At 37.4% G+C, this 22,579-nt stretch overlaps 1 protein-coding gene and 1 long non-coding RNA gene across 2 annotated transcripts; one reads left to right on the top strand and one right to left on the bottom strand.

Moving 5' to 3' along the window:
- Positions 1-2: 2 nt before the first annotated feature.
- LOC119499323 lies at positions 3-22,427 on the bottom strand. The gene is made up of 8 exons (XR_005209376.1): positions 22,413-22,427; positions 20,170-20,358; positions 19,079-19,113; positions 17,661-17,695; positions 16,674-17,385; positions 11,292-11,296; positions 2,775-2,778; positions 3-15 (listed from the first exon to the last, which is right to left on the bottom strand). It is a non-coding gene; the product is annotated as an uncharacterized LOC119499323 (long non-coding RNA).
- On the top strand, positions 8,472-16,501 carry ltb4r2b (leukotriene B4 receptor 2b). The gene is made up of 5 exons (XM_037788600.1): positions 8,472-8,571; positions 11,805-12,396; positions 13,752-13,952; positions 14,057-14,100; positions 15,051-16,501. The coding sequence occupies exons 2-5, from the start codon at positions 11,824-11,826 to the stop codon at positions 15,310-15,312; spliced, it is 1,080 nt and encodes a 359-aa protein (XP_037644528.1). The 5' UTR covers positions 8,472-8,571; positions 11,805-11,823; the 3' UTR covers positions 15,313-16,501.
- Positions 22,428-22,579: the final 152 nt, after the last annotated feature.

Below are 22,579 nucleotides of genomic sequence, written 5' to 3'. Positions count from 1 at the left end.
CACTGTAAACAATTGCTTAATTTACTGCAGGATTTCAACAGTATTAACCTGTTATTGCTTAAAACAGTGCTTTACTGTTAATATAAAAAAGAAAACCTGTTCAATTATGAACTGAACTATAATGCATTCTTAAAAAACAGCCCTTTACTGCTGATCAACTGTCTAAAGTATCATCAGTAACAGTTTCATGCAGTATTTTTTTTAATTCTGGGACCTGATCTGCTCATGTGAGGCTTTTACATTGTACATGAAAGTGTCAACAAGTCTATTATAGCCTTTTTCCTAACAAGTGCCTTTAATTGTATTTAGTGTGACTATTCCTATGTCTGTAACCTGCTAAGTCTATTCATCTAGGCAAAAAATAATGTTTATTAAAATGTATGTAAAAAAATACAACCTAAATAGTGCATTAAAACAAATCAGTAAGATAATGTAAAAGAAAGGTGAAAAACAGCTATATAATGTATCTTTAAACAGTAAATTAATTGTAAAATACTGTGAAATTAATAAAAAACAACCAGTTCAAACTGTATTTTTCATTAACAGTACAAAGCTGTAAATTTCAGCGACAGTATAAAAATGTTAATTTTACAGTAACATAACGGCAACCCTGCTGCCAGTTCTTTACTGTTATTTTACTGGGAAATTCTTAACAGTGTACCAATAGGCCTTGACTGAAATGGAAAAGATATTTGATAAGGATTTAGAAATGAATCCAATGTCTTTGATTTTTAGGAATCCCAAGTACAAATATAATTACTGCAGCCAACAAAAGGTTATATAAGATTCTTACAATATTTGGCAGCCCTATCTGAATTATATTGGACCTGAACTCTCTTCCATTATCTCACAAGGAGTCTCTTGAACATTAATTCATATATCCTGTGACTTCCCTGCACTATGGACTATTTTCTATGACCTCCTATATACATTTTTTGATCTGAGCTGTACCAGTGTTTGTTGTTGTTTTTGTTTTTTTTCTATTCTTATTGTGTTTGTGAAAATAAGAAAACCCAATAAACATATTAGTGAAAAAAAAATAATAGGGCTTGACTGTACATCTTATTTAGCATCACCCACACATCATTATCCTGGAGTTTTTCCCCACTAGAATTAGGTTTCATCTCCAAATCATGCTCAGCATCAATAACTTTTTCACACATTTAAGAACTGAAACAATATGATTATTATTCCAATCATGAGCAGGACTCATGGCAAGCTGCTCACTGTCTCTAAACCTGCCATTGTAGGCCGGCTGCATGGCCACCAGGGCTGTGATGTTAACTGTCAGTTAGTGAACATAAGAGGGCCTATTTCCTGTGGCGATGAACACGACAGCCCCCCTTTTTTGGCTGTCACTCTTCCCTCTCCTCCCCCTTTCTTTCTTTCTTTTTTTTTTTTTTACTCCACTCCTCCTTCCTCTCTTCTCCTCGTCCCTCCTTCTCTCGAGTCTCCCCTCCCTCTCCTTCCTCTCCACCAAAAGATCTGTTTCTCATTATCCTCTGTAGTCTGCTCTCTGTCTGAGTCAGGAGACGAAAAACTTAAATAAACACACTCTCTCTCTCTGGCTCTCTCTGCCTCAGTCCAGCTCATTATTCCTCCCTCCTCCTCCTCCACTTCTCTCTGTCCTCCTCCTCCTCCTCCTCCGATTCTCACAATCATTATGTATGTTATATAGTGGCTTGTAACTGGTGGCTTGCTTCGCTCTCCCTGTCATCCTCTTGGGGTTGTGTGGGCAGGCCTTGGATCCCGATCTCAAGATGTTGCAGTCTCGTCGGGGAGAAGAAAAAGTGCTACCAGCAGGGCCGATGCAAGACGTTTGAGCCCAAAGGCAGAATCTGATCACCCATAACCCCTATAAATCAATTAACCCCTATCACCTTTTTGGTTGCCTAAAAATGTCTTATTCAGCGTTCAGTTGTGCTTAGCTCCACCCTTTCGTGTCACTTCTGATTGCAAAGAACCAAGATGGCGACGGCCAAAATACTGAACTCGAGGCTTCAAAACCGTTGTCCACAAACCAATGGGTGACGTCACAGTTACTACGTCCACTTCATACAGTCTATGGTTATACAAGCCTACCACTGAGAAGATGAAATACAATCCAGAAAGGCTTACGCAGTAGGCTATATAATAACTATGAGACTAAATATGCACTTTGCAAATAAACTTTTTATGCTTTTAAATTTGTATCTTTGAAATATAATCTTTGGTATTGCTTTTATTGCTTATTCTAAAATAAAAAAAAAAAAGCTAATGTGCAACGCTAATAAGCGTTGCACATTAGCTTTTTAACACACACCCTTGAGTCTGCATTTCACTGCACATATTTAAAAAAGATTATTATAAGGCTTTGTTGAATACTTGATTTTGATTGGTCAATCACAGCATTCTAAAAGTCTGTTATTTCTTTATAGCAGACCGTTGCTATGTATAACAGACTGTTGCTATGGGTGCAGTTCTGATGTCGGACTCTAGCTGACGGTTTTTGTGTTAAATTATTGATTTCTTACGTAAGTAGCCGTGTAATAAGCAGGATAATGTACAGCCAGTGGGTCATTGTTGTGAAATAAACCCCTTGATGGGTGATGGGTCCACCATCAGGGATCCTGCATCGCCCTGTCCAGGGTTTATTTCACGACAATGACCAGATCACTGTACATTATCTCTTACGTAAGTCACAACTAAATCTCTGAATCTTGAAACAGGATATTACAACTCTGGAGAGTTATGACAACAATCATTTTATCCATCTCAACGATCACAAAGCAAACAGAACTACAGCGTTCATGTTACTAAGTCATTTACCAGTAATATGCGCTTGCATGTATTTGATTGGGCAACCCAGTGCTTTGCTGGATTACATCTCATTGTGTTGTGGCAAAAGTTTAACCAGGTTCAAGTGTTTTTTCCCGCTGGAGGGAAGTTGGTTTCCTAACTTTACTGTTACAGTACAAAGCCCTCCGTTGTGTCTAAGCAGGCATACGTCATTGTTTTGGAGAAGTTCAAGTTCCTCGTCCTCACTGAAATGCAAAGGCTGGTCGTGTTTTCAGATTTATCAACTCTGTTTTTGAAACGCTTTTGGACGTGAATAATGGCAGTTTAGTGTGGATGGAAGGAGAAAAAGATGCATTTTCAAGGTCAAGGTTCAAGGTCATGGTCTATTGTGATTATACAATACAAGATGGGGACTCAGGTTCTATGGAGTGGAGCAGAAGATCATGTTACTTTTCTACCGGGCTGTCTTGGAAAGTATCGTAAGATATGGCATCATGGCCTGGTACGGTAACATGACTGTGCAGTTGAGGTCACAGATTTCTCACCTGGTGCAGACTGCCATGAAGATTAAGGGGGTCAAAAACCACCCTACCCTCCAGATCCGACAGGCACAGAAAATTGTGTCAGACCCAACTCACATCTAACACCAGGAGTACCAACTTTTACCTTCCGGCAGGAGATATAGAGTCCCACGGTGCAGATTGAACCATTACAAACATTCATTCTTGCCGATGTCTATTAAACTTCTCAACAACTCCTAACATAAAGCTATCATAAGGACAGTGCAATATGTTTAGACAGTGCAATATGTTAAATAGGGACAGTGCAATAAGTTGCATCTGTATAATATTGGGCTATTGTCTGTGCAATATGGGCAAGACGGTAGACGGTGCAGTGCACTACCTGGGTGCAATACCTGTCATGGTATGTGTGATAGTATGTGCCATAATATACGTGGACTGTGTATGTGTTGAAACATCTGTTTCTGTGGAACTGTTTCCCTGTCTTGTGTGGAATCGTTTATTATTGTTGTTGATGCTGTTTCAATTTAGTGTATGTAACTGCAGTTGGACGGAGTCCAGGAACAATTTCCCCACAGGGACAATAAAAGTAAAAGTATATCTTAGGATCAACCCCCGCCATGCTACACAGGAAATGTATATTCAAATATTTTAATTTAAAATAGACTAAAATAATTAAATAGAACAAAAAAGTTGCACTAAAGGAAGAAATAAAAAAGAAAACTAAATTATATTCTCAAGGAAGATATACAGTTACCTATATACATGCATATATGTGCAATAATATTGAAATATGTAAGTTATTTTCAGATTTAGCCACCTTTGACTTTATCCAAGTCCTCATTAACTATACTATAGCCTTCACATGGGCATCCTGAATTAATGAAACTCGGTTTGCCAAAGTGGTAAAACGAACAGTTTCAGTTTTTATATGTGATCGAGCGGCAAGACTTCCAGTGAATCCTGAGCTAACTGGTTCATAAAGCTGAACTAGATGCAGGTTCTGTATGAGGCACAGAGCCGCTTTAGAAATGGAAAGTTTTTTTGGGGGGGTGGGGTTTTGAAACTGTAAAGTTGAATGGCTAATAAATTGTTTAAAGGAGGGCTGCAATGAGATGGATGAGTGCAACACGCAGGAGGAACTGCTGAGTGTCAAGTTTATGGGAGGAAAGGAGGAAACAGAAGAAGTGGACGTGTTGCCATCGTGTGGTGAAAGACAGAACAGTTTTACTGGAACTTTCCTCAACAGTCAGTTTTCACAGCCTGAGGTCACAGATTGCTGTTATCAGTGAAAAATGTTGAATATGACTGCATATACATAGAATCATTTCATTTATAATCAATTTTTTATGCTAATTTTCATACTGCATGACTCATGAACTCATGAGCACATCTCTGGTAAACATTAGATTTAAAGTGGTGCTTTTGTGTGAGAAACTTGGTTTTACAGATCTGTATTAAATCAACTAATCGATTAGTCGACAGACTATGAGTGTTAGTCGACTAAGAATTTCTTTGGTCGAGGACAGCTCTAGAAAGTATTGATTTAAACATTTTTACTCCATTGTTGTTTTTCCTTTAAACACATAAATTGTAATAAGAACAAATATGTAAAAAAAAAAAAAACACAATACAACTTGTGGAATTGTTTTAATAATACTAAAATAAATAAGTACTGAAATGAATATATAAATACATAAATTGTCATTATTGAAATGTATCCAAAACATAAGATGTTTGGAAAGATTAAAAAAAAAAATGATGAAGTATTTGATCAATTGATACAAATTATTTAAAGAAAATGATAGTTCAACACTAGAAGGCGATCCATATATACATATATGTTTGTATTTTTATTACTTAACGTAATTGGCAAAACAAAATGGTTGTTTATGAATGTCAATTCTAGGAGGCAGCATTGTTTAACTTCTATAGTTACAAATCAACCTACTGGATTTTTTTCACGTATTTACCATCTATTGACTATTTTTTTTTTTGTTTTTACTGTTAATGTCTTTTATTGCCTACTTTACATTTACCTGCATATTATGAAGTGTTGGGGGAGCTAGCTCACCTGGTTGAGCATGCTCCCCATCATGTAGGCTGAGTCCTTGGCAGCGGCCCAGGCTTGATTCCAGCCTGCGGCTCTTTGCTTCATGTCATCCCCTCTCTCTTTCCTGTCACTCTACATCTGCTCTAATAAAGGCAATAAAAATATGATCTTTAAAAAAAATAAAGCTGATCAAGTATTTACAAATGAAAGACATACATACCTCCAACAACAGGCTTATAATAATAATAGGCTCATTTTCTCATTGTCCAAACTGGATAACATCTCAACTCAACTTTATTTTTATATATATATGTATATATATAGCCTTTCATACAATCATGCAGCCCAAAGTGCTTCACAGAGCAAGATTAAAACAGCACAGACAAAAAAAAATAGACAACAATAAATAGAATTTTGCAAGACTAAAAATGACAACAATAAAATGTTAAAATAAATAGAAGTCACTACAATAAATAGGCACAAGACAGAAATAGTATGAAAACCAATGATAAAGACTAAAAGCTGCAGTGGGTAGAATTGGTGCAAATATGATTAAAAAGGTTATTAAGTATTTTTATAAAATGGTCAATATATCCTGACAGTAGTGCATGAGACAGGTAATCTAAAAAAAATTCATGTGCCTCTGTGTCCTCTGGTGTCCTCCGGTGCTCGCATCTGTAAGATTTCACAGACCGGAGGAAAACAACCAATCAGAAGTGATCTGGAGTTTGCTGCCACTGAGCAGCTGTCAATCACTTGCAAACTGCGATCAAATGGTCAAACTAGGCAGTGCTGATCGAATATGAATCAATATTCTGTTACTGTAATGACTATTTCTCGCCTCAAAAGTTTTCAGTAACATCTTGTAGTGTACTGTTTAGCTGTAAAATGAGAAAGTTTGTGACCCGGCAGCCATGTTGAGAACAGTTGAGGAAATACCAAGCACCGCCCACCAGCCGTAGTACAGCCAATAGGAACGCTCTCTCTCTGAAATGACCTGTGATTGGCCAAAGTCTCCCACCACGTGCTAGATTTTTTAAAGCCTGAAAACAGAGCCATGAGGAAGTGCAGAAGTCTAGTCATCTCTCAGAACACTTGAATTACAATATGCTGAAAGGTTATTACTGATGGCAAAAGCGTTTTGCCTACTGAAGCTTTAAAAACTAAGGCAGTAAATGACAATGCACCTTTATTAAAAGCCAAGCTAAAAGATATGTCTTAAGGTTTCTTTTAAAAGTGTCCACAGAAGTGGAGTCTGTATACTGTTCTGTTGCATATCATATTGGAGTCTTACATGTTCTTATCAGAGCAGTAATGTAGAAGGTAGTATAGTTTATAGAACCATAAAGAGAAAATGGTCAACAGCTGTCAAACATGGAGACATTTATTTAGATTGTATATCCTTATGGTCATGGTGAACTGTTTTTGTCATTGTGAATGGTTTCATGGTTCTCTGCGTGTGTTTAGGAAATGTAATGAGCTTTCACTTTAATATCACCATAATTATTCCCAAAGTGTTTCATCACTCCTGCAGAAGCTGAACTGTCATGGAGATACCAGGTTTTTGTTCAGTAGTGGTGGTACGTTCTGTAACATATTATATGTATATATACAGTATATGATGAGCAAACAGACTTCATCCTGTCACATTCAAGTGAACCACACCCTTCTTTACCTCCTAAGAGACTTTACAGTTGCCCTTCAGCAATGTAGCAACGGGTGAAAGGCTTATGTATTAAAAAGAAGTATTTTCTCTATACACTACTTCAATAAGTACATAAAAACATTACAAATACAAATATTCTTGAACAGATGTGTTCTGAAGTAGTTCCCTTTGTTATTTTAAGGTCACATTTCACTCTTAACTTTCCTGCAGTGAGAACATAAGCCTTTAATTCACTTCATTAAACATCAGTAAATCAGTAAATATTTACATTGCATATTTATTTATACATGCTTGTTTACATTACATGGCTGAGCAGACTGACCCCCACTGCTAAGAATTCTTAATTTAGCCAAACATACACAATAAAAAACATGTATCCCTGGTTTGATTATTACATTTTAATTTTTTTCTAAATAATCTATATAATTATAACAGATTGAACTGTTTACTTAATCACTTTGCCACTTTTTAAGTGTTTGTAAGTTTGATATATTCTTTACTCACATAAAAATGCAGTGAAACTGAGGGTAACTTTTGTTACATTTTGTTATCTATGTAGGTAAAATGTATCATATATAATCAATAAGTTTACCATAAATTCAGTGTAGATTTAATATGTTCAAAATGACACTTCTACAATCAATATTGACATTATGACTAGTTTTCCACAATAAACATATTCTTTCTCCCGAGTCCAAAGGGTACGTGGATTTATAATGGTAAAATAAATGTGTTCTAGGTTCTGTTTCATTATGCAAGAAATTACATTTGTTTTTAATATCTAAGAATGAGGAGGTATATAAATTGGTTGGATATATACTGGGTAAAATGTTCCACTTTGTAAGGGTTAAACAGCATGATTGTGAGCCAAGGACATGCATGTTCAGCAATCTTTCCCCAGTGGAGAAACCAGCATTCCTATCAGTGACTTGTATCAACTAGTGAGTGTGAGTATTTGTGTGTGTGTGTGTGTGTGTGTGTGTGTGTGTGTGTGTGTGTGCGTGTGCGTGTGTGTGTGTGTGTGTGTGTGTGTGTGTGTGTGTTTGTGTGTGCTACCTGTATGCGTGTTTGCGCTTGTGTACTCAGCATCTATGACACAGTTTCTTGTGCAAGAATTTGAATCACCCATCCTCCTGTGCTCCTCCAGATTACACAACACTTGACTCACAGAGTGAAAAGTGCTTCAGGACACACAAATGTGCATTTTGAAACATGACCCTGGGACATGCTTTCAGGAAGAATGCATGTTTGTCTTTTTTAATGCATACAATGTTGTAGCACACATACATTCCACAGGATCCTAATCATATATGGAGATGAATGCACTGTATAGATAAAGGGAGGGAGAGTGAGAGTTTTAAGGGAGGACACACCTCTCTGCCTCCCTCCCTTTCTCGAAATCACAGCATGTTGCAGCTTGTGGGGCAGGATGCGCTTCAATTTATTATGGACAGAGCTGACAGAGACTGTGACACAAGGGAAACGCTGTCGGACAGAGCAGCAGTGGGATAACTGAATCTCATCATCACAGAGAAACATCGAGTCCTGGAAAGGTCAGTCACTCTTGAACGTTCGCTGGAAAACTCAATTCAGAACTTCTTATTGACATTTTTCTTCAGTCTCTCTCCGTAAGATGTTTCTAACATCTGTCTCTTAAAATAATAATTACTTTTCTTGACTTGATTATTTACACGTAGCAGATTTATTACAAACCTATGACTCATTATTTTAAATCTTCAGACTGCAATATAATCCATCGCTATTTCTTTATTGGCTGAGAGAGTTTCTGGCAGGAACAAGTCATTTGCAGTCTTGTGGTGATTTTCAGATTCTTTCTCAAGTTTTGTTTTGTTGTTTTTGAAACCAAATAGCTGCTTGAAATTGTCATATCATTGCCGTACTTTGTACCATTTTTTTTCATTTGTCGGATTCTCTTGCATAGACTTTTACAGTTCTTTCCTTAGTTTGTCATATAAACATAAATCACATCAGTTCTTCTTCTCCTTAAAGCAGTTTGTCCATTACAGCAGTACATTTATGTCATATATCCATTAACATTAGGTTATAATTTGCAGAGGTTTTTGTTTTTACCTGAACTGATAGATAGCATGGTCGTCTGTAGGTTGGAACAGCTTCATGTCACCTGGTTTTATTAAAAACTTAAAGAAAATTTCTTGTAAAAAAAACAAAAGGCTGTCATTTCTGAGAAACAATGCTTTCACCTGACAGCATCAATGTGCAGCTCAGACTCGGCCTTGTGTTGCATTTTTCTGCTAGTGATGTAAGACATTGTTTACTCGTTCACTCTTGTTTATAGCCATCGGGGGAAAATGAACAGTTCTCTTCAGTGAAACCAGCGCAAGGAAATTAGGACGTAATCAGGAAATAAGGGCTTGATGTCTTGTTCTCACAAAAGGAAATGTGGTTTTGCGGAGATCATATCCTTCCTCTCTTTACATCACAGATGTCTGTTTTTTTTTTATTTTTATTAGTCTATAATAATAGTCAGGGTTGGTCAGGGACACGCCATCTTTATCTGTGTTTTTCCCTAAAGGTCAACCTTCTGTGACCTCTGCACTGCGTGACGCTAGTTTCCATGTGAAAGGGCAGTGAGAAAGAAAGAGACAAGAAAGAGAAATCAAAGTGAGTCAAAGACTGTGTCGAAATACAGCTCCTCATTGACGCAGTGCTGCTAATTTGTGGCGTGTTTTAGCACGCTGCATACTGAGTTTGAGCTACACTGTTGGCTACAGGGTCTGATGTGAATATTTTGGAGGCTGCGTCACGGTGGCAGCCATCCTCTAGTTCGGGAAACAGCTTGTATACCATTGGTGAACAATATGTATGCAATGTTTGTCTTCGGTTACTGGCGCACTATTTCCTCTAGATCATCACCATCTTCGTCGGTACGCTCAGAAACCCAACAATCAGGCCTCCAACTTGTCTATAATCTGAATAGTTATGTGAAATAACCAAATTACCAGTATAATACTTTGCTAATCAGAAATACTGTTGATCCCCAGGGGGTTGCTCTTGTATAAACATAAAGAAATGTAAGAAATCAGTAAATAAATGAGTATGTAACATAAAAATTATGTACATAATGCTACAATATAAACACAATATATGTAAAGAAATATAAGTAATACAATTAAAAATAAGAAATGAGAACATAAGAAATATAATATTAAGACGTGCAACATAAAACAAATAACAACAGTGCAAATAAGTAAATACAAATTGCTGAGAAGTGGGATCTATTAAGTGTGTTAAATATAAATGCCAGAATGGTATAAATAGGAATTAAATAAGAATATTTCTTGAAATGTACAGTATAAATGCAGTATCAATGACAGAGCAGTATACATATATGTACTGTATATGTATACATGTATATCAATGTAATTTCTATCACCCTCTTTTTCCTCTTTTACTACGTCCTGTCATCATTTACAGTTAGAAACAATTGACTTCAAGAGGAAGTTCTTTTTTACTGCCTGTTCCTGTAAACTATTATTAGTATAACAGAGTATTGTCATGCAGTGGAAGTCCATATCACACAGGCATGTAGACATATCAGAGATGGATATGTGAAGACAGTTTTATCAAAGGTTGTCAAAAAGCTGATATTGAAGCAGGTTGTTGAAGACTGTGATAAATATTTTCCGGAAGCTCTCAAAAGAGGTGTCAGACCTCAGGTTTCAGTCTCAGTCAACCTTTTTCGAAGCCATCAGAAGAGAAAGGTTAACAAAAAACATCTGCTGGTTGATAATAATAAATTGTGTGCAGCATACGACTAGATCTGATCAGTGAAAACAGGTCTACATCCGCTGCTGTATACAAAAACATCCTGTAGCTTTGTGAGACAAGGTTTTCTGAAAACTGAGGTGATAAACTCTCACATGTACCAGCAAAAATCTCTACCTCAGCGGTGATAAACAGATTACTGACAGAGTGAATAAAATCTTGTTCAATACACTAAAGAAAGTCCTTGTAAAAAAAACAAAAAAACATTTGTGTTTTTTTACTCATATGTTTCTCATAAAAATGAGTAAATCATCATTATGAGATATTATATCATAATTTTGAGACATTACGAAGTTATGAGAAAGGCATCCACAAGTTTGATGTTTAGGGAAAATAGAACTTTAGTCGATTTTATTACATTTACTTTGGTCAGGGACCATAAACAAAAGCCATTAATCTCATGCAAAGGAAAGAGATGCATTGTAACAGATTTAGCTACCAGCTGTCTAGCTGTGCAGGTAGACACAAACTCTAATACTAATAATGTAATGAATACAAATACAAGTTAAGAATACAATAAATATGTTAAATTCAATCATACAGCCAAACATACACCCAACCCTGTGCAGTACAAACACTCATTCCCACTCAGCCCCCTTCCTTTGCTATAAAGGAACGGTGTGTAGCATTTAGGGGGATCTATTGGCAGAAATTGAATATAATATTGATATATGTTTTCTTTAGAGTATAATCACCTGAAAATAAGAATCGTTGTGTTTTCGTTACTTTAGAATGAGCCGTTTATATCTACATAGGCAGTGGGAGCTCTTCACGGAGCTGGCTACCAAGTTTCTACGGTAGCCCAGAACGGACAAACCAAACACTGGCTGGCCACCGTAGTTCTCCTACACGCTTGGCACACGGGAGAAGTTTCAGTTGGTTGCAATCTGCAACCTCACCTCTAGATGACGCCAAATCCTACACACTGCTCCTTTAATGCCAGACATATTTATGTCCTAACTCTGTCTCTCGTCCTCAGGATAAAAACTCCTTCTAACATGGACAACTTGAGTTATCCCTTCTTGAATTCCGAAATAGCAAACCGTGAGGATCCCAGCGTTGTGAGCAATGACTTCTCCACGTCCTTGGGTGCCATCATCCTCGGCTTGGTCTTCCTCCTGGGCGTCCCCGGCAACCTCTTCATCGTCTGGAGCATCCTGGCTCGCACCCGACAACGCTCGGTCACCACCCTCCTCATCCTCAACCTGGCGTGTGCCGACGGCTTCCTCATGGCCCTCACCATCTTCTTCATTATCTACCTGGCCAAGCAGACGTGGGTCTTTGGCGACATCATGTGCAAAGGCCTGTTCTACCTGTGCAACACCAACATGTACGCCTCCATCTTTCTGATCACGCTGATGAGCGTGCACAGGATGGTTGCCGTGGTGTTGCCGAGGAGACTGTCCTCCCTGGTCAGCAGGAAGATTGTGAGGCGGGTGATCGTGGGCACGTGGGCGTTGGTGTTGGTCATCGCTATCCCGTCACTGGTGTTTCGAGACGTCAGAGACGACAAAGATGAGATGAATAGAATAAGACTGGTGTGTGCGCCCAATCACACCCTGGCAACACATGTGAGTAGATTAATTAACAATTATCTTCTTTATCTGTTATAGGGCTGTCACAATATCAGGTTTTCACTACACGATTATCTTGACCAATAATATTATGGCGTTATTTATAGAAAAAAAAAATAGTAATAATTCTATTTTTAAATTCATCTTTATATTTGTTTATTGCGCGTTTTGGCTCTTTTTTGGAAAATGAATAACACTCAAAATACAAGTGTAGGGAAGTGGAGAGAGAGGGTTACTGTATATATAAAATGATTTAAGAGGTGCTGGATTATTGCATGATATTATCGTATGTGTATTATTAACATGATATCAGTATTTCATTTTTTAAATATCAGCAATACCGTTATATTGCGACACCCTCAGATTATTTTCTTGACTAATTGATTTATCGTTTGGTCACAATCCCATTGGAGTCGTGTTTCTGCTCACCTGATGAATTTAAGACCTTGTTTACTCTTTTTTAGCTCTGTTTTTGGTCTCCACCAACTTCTTTAGTTGCTAAATGCTCCACTGTGTTCACCAGCTAGTCACAAACTGTTTCTGTCTGCTGTTTGCTGCTGAGCTGATAGTGTTTAGTGGGGTTTTTAGAGCTGGAATTTGATTCATAAACACAAATACATACAAACAACTGAACATGTATTTTATTTTTAACTCTATTGCCATTAACACATATTAACAGGTAATTAACATTACAAAACAAAATCACCTTGAGATTGGGTTTCACTTGGCGTACTGTACATCCACATATAGATGAAATAACACCATACAGAAGTATAAAACACACACACATCTACCTACTGAAGAACAAGATTCCTATCAACCCTGAGACTACAAGGGATTGACCTATTTCTTCACGAACAAAAACTTCAGAAAGATACTATAATCATCTGAATCAGAATCAGATTTATTTGCCATATTTCACTCCACTCTTTTGCCTCTCTCTCAATGTACTTACAAAGAAATAGAAATAACAGCTAGGGACAAGGACAACAACGCTGGACAAATAAAGGTAAAGAATAGACAGAACTGTTATGTACACAAGTATGTGAAGAAAATAGGTAATAATACCACCAATGACAACAATAAAATAAGAAATAAAATGCCTATATGCAAGTCAAGTGTTCAATAAGTTGTAAACAATACAAATTGTGCAAAGAAATACGTACTGAATGGATACACATGGACTGGATGATTATGTACAGTATGTACATGTAAAGATAAGTCTAAATAATCCGATTCAGATTCAGTGTGTTTTTCTTGCTCTGCCTTGTTTTGACAGATCCAGTCATGTCTACAGAAACACATGCAGTCATTACAGTGAGCACATCTGTTTTGTATCCTCCTGTGTGCAGGTGAGGTTCCAGTATGCCTTTGAGACGGTGTCGGGATTCATTCTTCCTTACGCAGTCATCATCACCTGCTACGTCCTCATCCTGAAACGCCTTAGGCAGATCAAGTTCCGCCGAAAGGTCCGCAGCGAGAACCTCATCCTGGCTATTGTGGTGATGTTTGGCCTCTTCTGGCTGCCCTATCATGTCATCAACATGTTGGAGGTGTGTGAGGGCGTGTTCACGGTATCACAAGAAATACATTTCTGATTTTGGATCAATGATTGGATCTTTTGAATGAGCACTGATTATGTTTTGGTCTCTTCAAGGTGGCAACTCAGTGGTACACGGAAAATTCATCCAGAAGACTAGCGTGAGTAGCGAAAGATTTTCACCCACTCTCAAACTAAATTATTTTCATTGACATATGGTACTTTTGATTTACTAGAGTTGCACATAAGCAATAGCACTAAAACACAAGGTGATTGAGAGAAGCTGATTCCTTTCCACACACATCTGATGAAACCAAACATGTTATTTTTGATTATTTCTTTTGCGTACAAATGCAGTTTTTAAATAAAACCTCATATGAATCCACAATGTTGGTAATTTAACAGTTGTTTCAAATGCAAGAAGGTTGCAAGAGGTAACACAAAGACAGTTCCACATTCAGACAAACATAAGTCTAAATAACATTGGACTGATAACTATATTCTGTGTTTCAAAGCTGATATTTATATTCCGTCTGGTCACTGTGTGTCTCTTTGTAGTTGTTCTGTCTCTTTGTGGACATTTTGTGTCTCTTTGTAGTGATTTTGTGTCTTTGTAGTTGTTTTGTGTCTCTTCGTAGTTGTTTTGTTCTCTTTTTAGTATAACTTTGTGTCTATTTTTAATAATTTTGTCTCTTTGCAGCCGTGTGGTTGTTTTGTATTTCTTTGTGGCGGCTTTATGCTTCTTTGCAGTTGTTTGTAGTCATTTTGTGTCTGTAGTTGCTTTGTGTCTATTTGTAATAGTTTTGTGTCTCTGTCATTTTGCATCTCTTTAGTCGCATGGATGTTTTGCAACTCATTGTGGTTGTTTTGCGTCTCTTCGTAGTCGTATTGCGTCTCTCTGTGGTTGCTTTCAGTGACATTTTGTAGATGAGGTCCAGGGGGTCTCCTGACTGTTCAGTAATTCATCCATTGATATACTCATATTTCATATCAGTTAGTTTGAGAGCAAGATGTTAAGTTGAGCTCTCAATGATGCTACCAAACCTCTTTAATTTTCCCTAAATATAATATAAGTTTTAGTTGTGGTCTAAAATGTTCCGTTTACCTGCAGATTGGAGAGAATCACTAAGTCCAGCCGTGCGGTCACTTCGGCTTTGGCCTTCATCAGCAGCTGTGCCAATCCCGTCCTCTACACCTTCGCTGGGAAGTCCTACATCAAGCAGAACGGCTTCGCCTTCATGGCTCGGCTCTTTGAGGGAACGTCATTGGACCAATCAGGGACTAAAAGGAGCAAAGACACTGTGGAACTCAGTAATGTTGACTCCACTAACGGCTCAGGAACTCCTACTTTACAAAATAGAGAGAAGCGTTGAATGAACTTTGTGCATAAACGAGAGCTGCCTGAAAGTGAAAATTTGTAAAAAGAAAAACCAAATACAAAACACGTGGTGTGTGTAGCTTTTGTTTAAAGCAACATTTGACAAAATCAAAGCACCAGCTGAGAGCTGACTGACAAGTATTCTGTTTTGTACATAGATTGTGTTGAAAGAAATATACATTTGAACTGACCTGTATATCAGAACTGTAAATACTCTTTACATTTTTATTTTTATTACATTTTGTCACAGTTAGAGAATAACAAATAAGGAAAATATAATTTGTAATAATAACATATTACAGATACTACTTTGGAAGCAATTAGATTGTGATAAAAAAAAAACTTTCATTTCTTAACAGGAAACACTTCATTTCACATTTATAAAAAATATACATTTAATAAATGTATGGGTGCCCACATAGGAGTTAGTTGTAAATTACATTAATAAATCCTTATACAGTATCTGCTTACAATGACATTGTAGTGTGTTATAAACCATTTATTAAATGTTTATATACTGCTTATAAATGTTAAATAGGGGGATTCAAACTGGCCCTTCAGATGAAATTAATTTCTAAAGAGCTCCATTATAATTCATCATCAGTGTACATTAGTTTTAACCACTTTATGATCAAAACAATATGTTAACTACTTATTTTGTGACTTAATATAATTAGGTGTTGCATCATAAACACTCTGAATACATTAGTCTGAACAGAATCGGTGAACTCAGTTCTTGTGGAGGGTAGATCACTTTTTCCTTTTTGATACGTCTGGATCTGGACTCTGCTCTTCCTTTCTCCTCTTCATCCACAAACTATCAGTGACCTGTTTTAAAAGCTTTGTACAAACTGTATACACAAAGTGTTCAATACACACCCAGTGTTCTGGATTGGGCATTGTCCATGAAAACCTACAGGTAATCTTGGGGAGGTGCTGAGTCTTTGCCCCATTTTATATATTTTACAGGTTCAGTTCTGCAAGTTTATCATTTTTTATTTGTGTAATTTCTCATGATGCAATAATGAGTTACCAGCATTTTGAATTTCTGTGCACGTCGTCAGCTTCTGTCTTGAGTCATTTTTAAAGTGTTATGCTCTTGATTTATTCCATTAATGCACTGTACAAAAAGTTTGTACCACTATTTTTACAATAAAAAAATAAATAAAAAATATGACTTTACATTCTAAAATCCAAGATCTTTGAATTTCAACTGCACTAAATATCCAGATTTACTCTCAAAATTGTTACCTGCTTAAAGATTTGATACAATTACTTTCCATTGTGGATACATCATGCAGCCATTTTTTACTTTTTCATCAGAACTGTCACTAGTCTCCCTGTGCCATTTTAGACTTAATACAGACCCTCCAGGATTTCACCAGCTTTTTTGGGGGGGGATTGTTGTGGCCTAAAATGTCTGATTTCACAGCAGCTTTTCTATAAAGATAATTGCAATGTTTTAGGAGTTTTTTTGCAATAAAATTGCAAGCGCAAGTGAATTTTAAAAAATAGTTGAGATTTATTTTTGTACAATTCATTAAAAATCAAAGGCAACTTGCTCCAGTGAGAATAAATGTCAGCCTGCCATGATTGGTCAAATTTGCGGTGACTGGACAAAATTCCAATGTTGCGGAAAATTCACTGGGAATTGGTTGAATTTGCATGAATTGGTGCAATCACAACTTACTTGAAGGACTGTTAATAGTAGCAAACATCCAACTACTGATGAACTCTTGCATATTCTGTACTACAATTTATAACCTATCCATGATGAGGCAAAATTGATTATACAATACACAGTTTAACACATTTAGCTTTATTTACCAGTGAATTTCAGTGTTTATACATACAGTATCACAAGACTATTTTAAGAGAGGATGTGGATGTTACATGTGAATAGATTATAAAGACATTCCACAATTTCAGGCAGCAAATTATACTCAAAGGGATTCAAATTGCCCTCCAACTGAACACTAAATTACATCCAGCTTACTCCTTTTAAACTTCAAAATACCAAACCGGGGTGATCCAGCAGTGGACTCTGTACATGCAGTGTTCCCATTACCTGTAACAGCAAAACAAAGAAGAATTAATATCAAACCATTATAGAGACGTGTGGATTCAACTTCATGGTTGGAGGCTGCAAAATATCACAAACTACAGCCCCTCAAATTAAAGTTTTATTAAAAGCCAAACTAACATTCATGAGGGTAAGGTTTATTGCAGAAATGTTGTAATACACTGCATTCAGTTGACCTGCATGGGCCTAATAAACAGACAGATGGAAGGTGCACATTACTACTGTACACGCTGCTATCAACCAAAAAGACAAATACTGACCTCATCAAGATGCATCCAGTCCAGGTTCTTAAATCCTAAAAAGAACAACACGACAGGTTAGTCTCAACTTGAACTAAACCAAACATCCTCACTAGTATCTGTATTGTCAAACCCATCAGGGCAGTGAAAGAATAATCATGAGAATCAGCTGAAACACGGACTCACATGCAACTCATCATTAAGGTTTGACTGTATAATGCAGAACTAAAGCTTTAAGTGGATTTATTATGAACAGAAATGTGGCATCTTTCAAAAGGTGGTTCTGCTCAGAGAGGCAGATGGGGAAAAAGCACATGAATACCCCTGCAGATGGTGTAAATAATGCCTGAAAATATTACAACATACATTACACTCAGTTGACAGTTTATTAGGTACGCCTAGCTAAAACCAAGACAGTCACTACAACAGTTACTGTAATGTTCAGTTTGTTTAAACTGTTTTAGAAACGCGTTGATTCAACTTCAAGGTTGGAGGCTGAAGATAGTGGTGCTGTTGAATTTTGTTGCAACTACCTCTTACTCATTATTATGTTATATTATTATATCAATGAAGATGAGACTAAATATCACAAACTACAGACCCACAAAATGAACATTTTATTGCAGCACTGTAGTAATAGACTGCATTAATTTGACCTACATGCAGGACTGCAGTACTCGAGTCAAGTTATTTTGAAGTCTTGCACTCATCTTGGACTCGTGCTGTGTTGGACTCGGCTATAGAGAACTGGTCAAGTCGTTCCTGTGCTGCTGATTTGGGATCAGTTGTACAGAATGTTGTCCGATTCTTACAGTGTTTCCCCTATACATGCGTGGAATCAACAGCAGTGCGACTGCTAAAAATATCACTGAATGCAATTTGGGCTGCCACAAAAAAAAAGAAAAAAAAAAGGGGACTATAGTTCTATAAATGCGAGAAATGCAAGGAGAGGAAGAGGGAGTGAGACGGCGCCTGGACGAGAGATGTGACCAGATGATCAGTTTATAAAACTGCAGCACAGTGAGGATACAGCCGTTTCATACACCAGACGTACTTTACATAACACGGACCTGCCGGCTCGCATTCAACCTGCCCTGGACCAGATCATGCGAGTCAGCTGTCACCGTTAGTAGACTTCAGTCTGCAGTGGAGTCAGTTAAAAGACGGAGCAATATTGTTTATAGATAAATTATTTCTGTCCATCCTAACTCATTAAATCACTATTTTAGCATTGGAAAGACACTATTGCCTATTATGGTCTTGAACAGGACTCAATTTGCTCTGGACTCGGTCTTGACTCGACTTTACCTGGACTCGATTAAGTTGGACTAGACTACAGCCCTGCCTACATGGACCTAATAAACCGACAGCAGAGTGTACAATCATGTATAGTAATAATGCACATCTTCCATCTACCAACCAAAAAGACTGATACTGACCTCGTCAAGATGCATCCAGTCCAGGCTCTTAAATCCTAAAACGAAAAACACGACAGGTTAGTCTCAACTTGAACTACACCAAACATCCTCACTAGTATCTGTAATGTCAAACCCATCAGCGCAGTGAAAGAATAATCATGAGAATCAGCTGAAACACGGACTCACATGCAAATCATCATTAAGGTTTGACTGTATAATGCAGAACTAAAGATTTAAAGTGGATTTATTATGAACAGAACTGTGGCAGCATTAAAAAGGTGGTTCTGCTCAGAGATGCAGATGTGGAAAAAGCACATGAATACCCCTGCAGAGGGTGTAAATAATGCCTGGAAATATTACAACATACATTACACTCAGTTGCCAGGTTATTAGACATGTTACATTTAAGGTTGTAATGTTGAATTTTCTGCTCAAACTGTTGATTAAACTTTAGCATTTAAGAGGATGTGGTTTGTGGTGCTCTGTAACTGTATTGCAAGAGATGTTTCCGTTGTTTAGCCTCCCTTCACTGGTATGACCGGGGTGGACAAAATAGTAGAAACACCTTTAAGTATGTATAACCCCTCCAAATTAATCATAACCCCTCTCTAACAGTTCAAACAATATGTATTATAACCTTCCTGGAGGTAGGATTTATTGTGAGACTGTTGCATTACACAGCATTAGTTATAGCTAAAAGTGTAATTAAACTGGCAACAGACTGCACAGATCCTTCTAAAACAGCATTATTGGAGGCTCTTTAAGAAATAAAGACATAAATAAATTAAGAATTTACACCACTATTGCACAATTCATGCAAAACTGCAACACAAAAAATGGCATAAATGTGAAACATTAAAAACACACCTGGGAGTTTGTCATCAAGTAGTTTTAATAAAAAGACAGCATCAATTCCAGCTATAATTTGTGTAATAACAGGCTGCCTCGAATAATTAGAGGAGACCATGCGGTCGGTCTGGCGCTACTGTAGCCACAATATGCTAACATTGACACATCTGTGCGGAAATACCCGCAACTAACAACCACAAGCTACATAAACACATCAACTGCGACATAAACTAACTAATGTGATAGTAAATGTGAACACATACCGTCAGTGAAGTCTGATAACACGGTGGGGCTTGTCTTCTCTCCCCCGCAGCGTGTCCGACCTCCATCACCGCAACCAGGAAGAGAAGAGAGGCTGTTAATGAAGCTCAGGCTGCATTTATCTCCTTATCACAACCACGTGTTGCTGTGGTCGGGATGCACACAGACCACTTCCGGGTCTGGCGCAGTGCCTTAAATAAAGAGCCAATATTAGGAAAACACATGTTAAAAATAATGTTGTAAAAATAATAAATGTATCAACAAACATGATTCATCCAGCAGCTACAGGTGCATCGTTTTACTGCAGTATTCTAAACTAATAAAATATATGAAGTGAAATGAAATACAGTATATAACATAAAACTGATACTTAATAATAATGGTAACAAACATATATTTAGCAAATAAATAATAAAGCAAAAAAAAAAAAAAAAATGATATGAGTGTTCAGGACTCACTAAAGAAATAAAAGCTAATATCAGCTTTGTTTTACCCTTTATTCCCATTTTTGTTTATTTTTGCTCTTCCTCCTCCAACCTGCGTTTTGTTTGCTCTTTGATTATATATATATATACATATATATATATATGTATATATATATATATATATATATACATATACATATATGTATATATACTGGAAAAACAAAGTTCGGAAACTTGTGTTTGGTCGATTATTCCTCTGTTGTTACAATGCTGATGGTCATTGTATTTCACATCGTTGGAAAGCCTGTTTATTTACCTTCGCAATGATGTCCAACTTGTAAGGATCCTGCATTTGTGGGATGAGCAGCACAGCTGATTATGTGGGTAGCGCCCAAGAAAAATTTGCCAAAATGCTCCGTCAGTGGTAAACAGTGTATTCTCATAAGGCTACCAGGAAGCCTGCAATGACTGCCCTTCATCGTCAGGCCCGTTTGCGCTGGTGTCGACAACACAGACAATGGAACCTGAACATGTGGGGGAATGTCGTGTTCAGTGATGAGTCCAGGTTCTGTCTGCCAAAGTTGGATGGCAGGGTCAAAGTATGGAGACGACGTGGAGAACACTATGCTGATTGTTGCACCGATGGAGTAACAGCTTTTGGTGGGGGCAGTGTCATGGTGTGGGGGGGGCATCTCCCTCACTGGCAAAACAAGGCTTGTCATCATTGAAGGCCATCTCAATGCAGTGAGATATTGGGATGAGATTCCGAAGCCAGTGGCGATCCCATATCTCCACAATCTGGCACCTAACTTCATCCTCCAAGATGACAACGCTCGCCCCCACAGAGCCAGGGTTATCACAGACTACCTCCACAATGTGGGAGTAGAGAGAATGGAACGGCCTGCCAAGAGTCCAGACCTCAACCCAATTCAACACTTGTGGGATCAATTGGGCGTGCTGTACGTGTTAGAGTGACCAACACAACCTCGTTGGCTGACCTGCAACAAATCCTGGTTGAGGAATGGAACGCCATCCCACAGCAATGCGTGACCAGGTTGGTGACCAGCATGAGGAGGAGGTGCCAGGCTGTTGTGGCTGCGTATGGATCTTCCACCGCTACTGAGGCTCCTGACGGTCTATTAAATTAATAAAGTGTCAAATTGCCAACATGTTTTGTTTGTTCATTGTTACTGATAGAGAGTTCAATCATCCAATCCACCAAACAACTCAAAACAAGAGTCAATACCAACAGGAGAATACACTGTTCACCATTGACGGAGCATTTTGGCAAATTTTTCTTGGGCGCTACCCACATAATCAGCTGTGCTGCTCATCCCACAAATGCATGATCCTTACAAGTTGGACATCATTGCGAAGGTAAATAAACAGGCTTTCCAACGATGTAAAATACAATGCCAATTAGCATTGTAACAACAGAGAAATAATCCACCAAACACAAGTTTCCGAACTTTGTTTTTCCAGGTTATATACACATAAATATAGATAGAATAGAATATCTATATATATATATATATATAGAATATAAAAGATAGACAGATAGACACAAATCTATAAATGTGTGTGTGAAGTTTACCCATTAAAACGATTGTATTGACACTAAAATACATTGTCACATTTAAATTGTAGCTACAATGCATATCTGTCCAAAACTTGTAGAGATTCATGCATGTATCTTATTTCTGTTATTAACCCACATCTTGACTATGTATGGTTTAGCAATCCAATTAATGGCTCCTGGAACAATAGGAAATATATAGGCAAATTAATAATATAAATAATGTCCCATTTTTTGCACTCACCAGATGGTATCTCACTTGGTATAAACTTAATGAAAGTTAATGAATCAGCTTACAGTTGTTATTAACCTTTCATCTGCACCCCTGACATGAAAACATCATTCACTGAAGTCACACACTTTTGTTTTAGTAAGTAAACATTAATAGAAACCTGTGACTTTATTCCACCT

The sequence above is a fragment of the Sebastes umbrosus genome, chromosome 12, assembly GCF_015220745.1.
Source record: "Sebastes umbrosus isolate fSebUmb1 chromosome 12, fSebUmb1.pri, whole genome shotgun sequence".
In the NCBI taxonomy this organism is placed as follows: domain Eukaryota; kingdom Metazoa; phylum Chordata; class Actinopteri; order Perciformes; family Sebastidae; genus Sebastes; species Sebastes umbrosus.
The sequence above is the reverse complement of the archived record's forward strand: the minus strand, read 5'-3'. Positions and strand labels throughout refer to the sequence as shown.

What these genes read in the sequence shown, in the direction of transcription:
- ltb4r2b (XM_037788600.1), top strand. Translation starts at nt 11,824, where the DNA reads ATGGACAACTTGAGTTATCCCTTCTTGAATTCCGAAATAGCAAACCGT. An exon ending in ATCACACCCTGGCAACACAT is followed by an intron (nt 12,397 to 13,751) that starts GTGAGTAGATTA and finishes TCCTGTGTGCAG; the next exon opens with GTGAGGTTCCAGTATGCCTT. An exon ending in ATGTCATCAACATGTTGGAG is followed by an intron (nt 13,953 to 14,056) that starts GTGTGTGAGGGC and finishes GGTCTCTTCAAG; the next exon opens with GTGGCAACTCAGTGGTACAC.